Genomic DNA, 6000 nt, shown 5'->3' on the forward strand with positions numbered 1-6000 from the left:
AGGCATAACAGAAGATAAAACAGAATAGGACAATGGAGAAAAACGGCAATTATATTCAGCAAAGGAAGTTATTAATTTAAGAAAGGATATTAACAAAAGTTAATAACTTTCTAGAGAGATATCTTTTCTAACAGATGTCGCTCTTCATGAAGACACGAGGATACAAAATAAAATAAGAAATGTGCAGAGAATGTGTGACAAGGAATAAGAAAAAGGTGAGAAATCAAACATGTAAAATGCATACCATTATTTCCATGGATACCGTGCAGATTTGTCAGTAATGTACATGACCATTCAGAATACATGTATATTTGAAAGAGTTGCATCTCTTCATGAAGGCATGAAGATATAAAAGGGAATAAAATTGTTTCTTCAGAAGAGTGAGTTATAGGTAAACGAAAATATCATACACCAGCAAATGTGTTGGAAAACAAATAGACAAAATAGATATACACCAACAATCCTATGTAAAGATTTAAGAAGAGAATATATGCAAAAGTTTTAAAGGAAATATATTCAAATTTGTGGAGGAATTTGGAGCAGATTTATGAAGAGATTTAGAGTAAATTTTTAAAATGATTTATACACAATATTCTAGCATTTCTATGAGCGTCCTTATAATAGATTTTTTGAAGAAGGCGTGTCTATGATGAAGGGTGATTTCTTTTGAATTTCATCTCTCTTGGCAAAGGTGTATAAAAAGGTTAATGATGTGTGAAGTGCATATGGAATAAAAAAGTACTGAATAAGAAGAGTCATTAGGGTGTAAGAAATGAGTATGAAGTAGGGGTCTTATTGAGGGTTGTCTCTCTCATCAAAAGACATCCGCATTCATGAGATCATTGAGGATATAAAAGGCATTTGAGAAGTGATGAAATACAGGAGGGTAGAACAAACTCAAACAAGCATACCAATTCACTACTAAATGAGGAGAAAATTGTAAGAAGAATATATGCATAGTGGAGAGAATATATGAGAGTTCAAGGTTGAATTAAGAAGAATTCTGAAGCATATCAGTTTGTAGCAGATTTGTAACTAGAATTTTGGCAGATTGGTGACCAGGGTTGTGAAGAGAAATTGAATGAGGGGTTGGTGCCTTTAAAGGTTTGGAAACTATTTGTATGAGATTATTATATAAGCAAATATTATGTGTTATTTTCTCATGTGCATGATTAGTGATTGGGAAAATGATGTTATTATTGATCAAGTTTTTAATGTGGTATTAAGTAAAGATTATTGACATACTATTCCCCTGCCACCCTTACCTCTCAGTATAACCTTGTGCTCATCAAATACATCATCTGGGCGGTTTATTCACTGAAGTATGTTTGATCTCCTTTATCTTTAGGGAGCCTGCCAGCGATAAAAATTGAGAACCTCTCATTATTAAGTCTCTTGCAAATTGAGACAGGATATTGTTAGTACAACATATTGGTTTCATCACAATGCTTTCGCCCTCCTCATTGATTGAAGGAAGAAGTGGTGTGCCAAATAGCTGTTTTATTTGACCAATGCTGCTTGGGTGACCCAAGCCAATGCATGATTAAAACCCTCACAATGTTGAAGAATAACCAATACTTACTGTCAGTATACATGAGTAACAGTAATACAAAGACATATTCAACCAGTTTTTTTGTTTTTTTCAGATGCAAGCGAAAAAACAATATAATTTTAAATTTTTTTTTTTTTGGTTGTGTCGAAATCTATCATATGCAGTACCAAAAGCATCAGTCATGCGATCAATATGAGTTATATCCCCAAGCAAGCTGAGAATGTCCTCGAGCTAATAGTCAAGGGTATGTGGTGCTTGTAGTATTATTCTGTGGGGTTGGGGGGTATCAAATAAAGTTACCAATACGCTAAATCATTGAGTCACTCACGGACCTGGTAAGATGGATTGTGAATGATTCTGGTGAGAAAACCAGTGTGTAGGTTTATTCCAACTGCCATCCTCGTAGCACACAGATTTGCAAGTGAATTATTGTTTCTGAGTTTCCGTTTTCATGATTTTTCTAACAGCATCTAATCACTATTTTGTTTGTCACCTGTATTATAAAATTTGCAATCCAAGGCTAAGTTATGTTTCTTTTCCAGAATCTGAATCTGACAGCATTTTATGTTGTAATGTTGTTGGGAATTGTAGACTGTCAGCTGGCATTAGGGTTGTATTTGATATTTCAGGAGCTCCATAGTTCTTGTTTGTTTGCTTTTTCTTCAGTGGCATTCAGTAGTTCTGCACTCCAGATGTAATGGACTGTTTCAAGTTCGTCTAGTCTTCTATTTACATGTATTTTTAACAGTCATGCCCGAATGTTGCAACAATTGCAATGTTGCCGTCTGCGAAGATTCTATTTTCATCGTTCAGAAATTGTGTCTATGTAGGGGTCTAGGGCCATGGGGTCCAAATTTGGTGCAAAAATACACAACTACTAGGTTCGGAACGAAGTCAGCTGGTGATACATTGACTGAGGAAGAATCCAAATTGCTTTCAGGTAGTTATGTATTCAGGACTTCTTATTTAAATTTTTTTAGTACTTTGTATTGCTGGGTACGATGACAGGGGAAACTGGAATAAGAACTTCTACTGCTTTCTGTCAAGCTGTTTGCATGACACTGTCTTGTTCCTCTGGTAAATTTCAGATTATATATATCATACATTAGCTGCAAGAGCATCTGGGGAGCTGTGCCTGAAGCAGATATTTTCGTTTGCTGCATTTCCTCGAAAACCACTTTTAAATTGGTTATACATCCGACCCAAGCTTCAGCATTTCAATTTCCCTTTATTTATGTTGATTTTCGATCTTTTTATCGATGTCCCATCCCTTGTAAGGCGATTTGTTGAGCAGAAAATATCATTTTGATGAACTTTAAGCTGCCGTATATTCTGAAGTGCTTACTGTTGAATCTTTTCTGTTTCTGTAGTGCATCAGAGTGGAAGGTACCAACCACTTTTATGTATGGTTATCGTGATTGGATGGACTATGAAGGAGCACAGGAGGCACGTAAAAAGATGAATGTTCCTGTTGAGATCATAAGAATTCCTCGAGTTCGTAACTTTCCTTCTATGCTTCCGATCGTTTACGTAAATGATGAAAATCATTAAAAAATATCTATTCAATAGCTTTGTTGTATTTATGCAAAAGAAATATAGGTGTACAGATAATAATAATAATTTGGATAAATTTAGACTATCGTGTTGCCATTTTAAGGGATGATGGAAAATCTATCCAGCATTGAAAAGGATTAGTAACGTACCATGGTTTGTGCATGCAGGCTGATCACTTCCCTTTCCTAGACAATCCGGAAGGATTCCACTCAGCAGTGTTCTATGCGCTTCGGAATTTTGTTGGAAAGAAGCATGAAAATGAAAGCTTTCCTGAAGGGCTTATACAAGCATAACAATCTTTGTGATTCATCATGCAGTGTTCCTTATAAATTAAAGAAATAGGAGAGATGTGCCTTACGTATCATTGTATTTGAAAATTGCTTATTGATGAATATTATTATTTTAAAAATTGGTAAATGGTGATGGCTTTCGATCACAAAGCTTCAGAAGTTGATGTAGCATTACATGTATAACATTGTAAATCTCATTCTTTTAACTAGAAGATTATGAACTCGAGAACGCTCAAGATTACGTTCTCATTCCTTATTTCTTATTTTATATATAATTTTCCATCTAATGGGTGTTCAGAATTTTTAGTGGAGTGGAAATGGAACTTATGAGTGAACTGAGTTCATCATATCTATCCATGATATATCCAAATTCGGGAACTGAAACGGAGAAAGGTTTGCGCTGCAGGGGGAAAGCTTGTTTAGAAGTTTAGTTCTTGAGAATGCAAATTGAACGAATCGTGACACTATACACAAGATTGTTATCTACTCACTCTACTCTTATGTTTTATTTACCAGCATGTTTGAGCACTTGTGACACGCGTCAAGAACTCATGAGGTAATTTTAAATCAAATTCTGAAGGGTAAATTGAATTCAGAACGATCTCAAATCTGAAATGGAAACGTGTCCCTGTTGCTTCTAGCTTTCGAGTATTCTTCTATGGACCAAAGAGAAATGTTTCTACATTGTGGAATTAACAAAAATGACGAAGTAGTTGCAGAATTAAACAATTTGATGTATAGGATTTTTTTGGGATAACTGCGACCTCGACAATAAGTGCCACATCAAAAAAAAACAAAAGACGAAAGTCAGTCAAGTGGGTCGAGGGTCGAAATCATGTATCGACAAAACCAAAATTACTATTTCTAATTTTCCCAAAACAGGAAAGCAAGATTCGACCAACATGTTGAATAGGTGAACAGAAAACACGAGTCTTGATCAAGTAAAGGAGTTGACCAAAAACGTTGAAGACATTAATATACACCAAATTAAATAAACCAACAAGATAATCACTTTTGACATAAGTATAGTGTAAGTCTTCAGTTAGACTAACAAAATAGTGTATATATACCTTCTTCGTATATCAATGGGTCGAACTCAAGAATAGCTATTGTGTGAGTATGGCAACCATCTTGACAGTAACTCTTGACAGGAACTCTTGACATCTGCATCACTCAAGCACATAAAGGACAATAATATTGTAAGAGTGAGTTTTCACTTTTCCGAAGTTAAGCTTTTTCGAAATCTTTTCTAACATGAAAGATATCCAACCCAGCTTGAGGTAGTCTAAATAAGCAAAACTAAGAGGAATAGTAGAATTGTGTGAAGGATAAGTTCATAAATTGATACAACGAAAAGCATGGTCACACAATAACCACATGTCATAATCATACAACTAAAAGCAGCACCCCTTGCTTGACTATGGAAATCGCGTTTTTAATCTCTCATCTAGAGGAGTAAACATTTTGAGAAATTGTGTCAAAATGGACGAAAACACAAGAACACATCCACATGTCGATTCTTAAAGTAAATGAATATCAGAGAGACATAGTGCATCATATATAGCAATTCTAATTGCATATGTGATAATTGATGATGGAGCATTACAACATCCTTAGATAAACTATATATGCTACACAACATGTCTAGTTGACTTTTAATGCAATGCACACCTACAAGCCAATCCGGTCACAATGCTAAATGAGATACTCACCTACAATGTAATCATTAAGGCACCATAACACATCTAGGAAAAAGTAAGCATTCCTCTACTCGATAACATGCATGATACATTTCCAAGTAAGCATTCCTCTGCTCAATAACATGCATGATACATTTCCATCTATGGTATTTTCAAATCAATAATAGAGAGGAGACTAACCTAGTTATAAAGATCATATTGCTTAAACCCATCATGCATATGCTCATAGAATTCAATAGTAAGTAGATTAGATAAGAGAAACTCCAACTATACCAAAGCTAAATACGTAGTAAGGAGAGGATTAAGCGAAAGTTACAATTATGCCTTACAAGACTAATGTAAACATAGAAGGATGAACTAAGAAATGGACACTTATAAAGGAATGGTTACAATTTTGGATCAGAGATTAATATTACGAAGATAACAAGTTACTATAATCTAAAGCCAATACTAATAATTCTTAATTCGAACTTGCATTGTAGTAAATAAGGGTTTAGTTCTACTACAAGAACACAAACCATTGACCTTTCTATGCCCAAATAAAATTTAAGTTTATACCAGCTAGGGTTGCAAAGGTGCTCCTAACTAATGACGAGTGCATGGGTGTATAGTAACAAAGAAAATATTATCAACATTGTCAACCCCAAAAATGTGTAATGGTTGTAGATGCTTGAGGTATGCTTGAATAAGACAGTGTGCCAGCTTGACATAAGTAACAAGGTTATAGAGAAGACTACATAATAGTTCTAACAAAGGAAGAAAAAGTGTTACACTAGATAAAGAATCTAAGTTGCAATTTTTTATTGCAAACATAATATAGGATGTAATTCATTGTTAATGTTACCCTATATACAAAGAAGCATAAACAAGGCATTTGAATTGTTTGACCAAATGTTCCAAGGAT

At 34.5% G+C, this 6000-nt stretch overlaps 1 protein-coding gene and 1 long non-coding RNA gene across 2 annotated transcripts in view; both read left to right on the forward strand.

The window, feature by feature from the left end:
• Nucleotides 1-3683, forward strand: part of LOC149538283 (alpha/beta-Hydrolases superfamily protein) — a 61753-nt gene extending 58070 nt beyond the window's left edge. The window contains exons 6-9 of the mRNA XM_089799652.1: nucleotides 2383-2492; nucleotides 2641-2740; nucleotides 2923-3046; nucleotides 3274-3683. Coding sequence (XP_089655778.1) covers nucleotides 2383-2492; nucleotides 2641-2740; nucleotides 2923-3046; nucleotides 3274-3399 — 460 coding nt within the window. The 3' untranslated portion in view covers nucleotides 3400-3683. The remainder of the gene's footprint in view (nucleotides 1-2382; nucleotides 2493-2640; nucleotides 2741-2922; nucleotides 3047-3273) is intronic.
• LOC149538284 (uncharacterized) lies at nucleotides 1304-2194 on the forward strand. Its single transcript, XR_016356027.1, has 3 exons — nucleotides 1304-1322; nucleotides 1717-1796; nucleotides 2144-2194. It is a non-coding gene; the product is annotated as an uncharacterized LOC149538284 (long non-coding RNA).
• Nucleotides 3684-6000: the final 2317 nt, after the last annotated feature.

Source organism: Cupressus sempervirens, chromosome 9 (genome assembly GCF_028749045.1).
Source record: "Cupressus sempervirens isolate cs-2001-9-10 chromosome 9, ASM2874904v1, whole genome shotgun sequence".
NCBI classification, from domain to species: domain Eukaryota; kingdom Viridiplantae; phylum Streptophyta; class Pinopsida; order Cupressales; family Cupressaceae; genus Cupressus; species Cupressus sempervirens.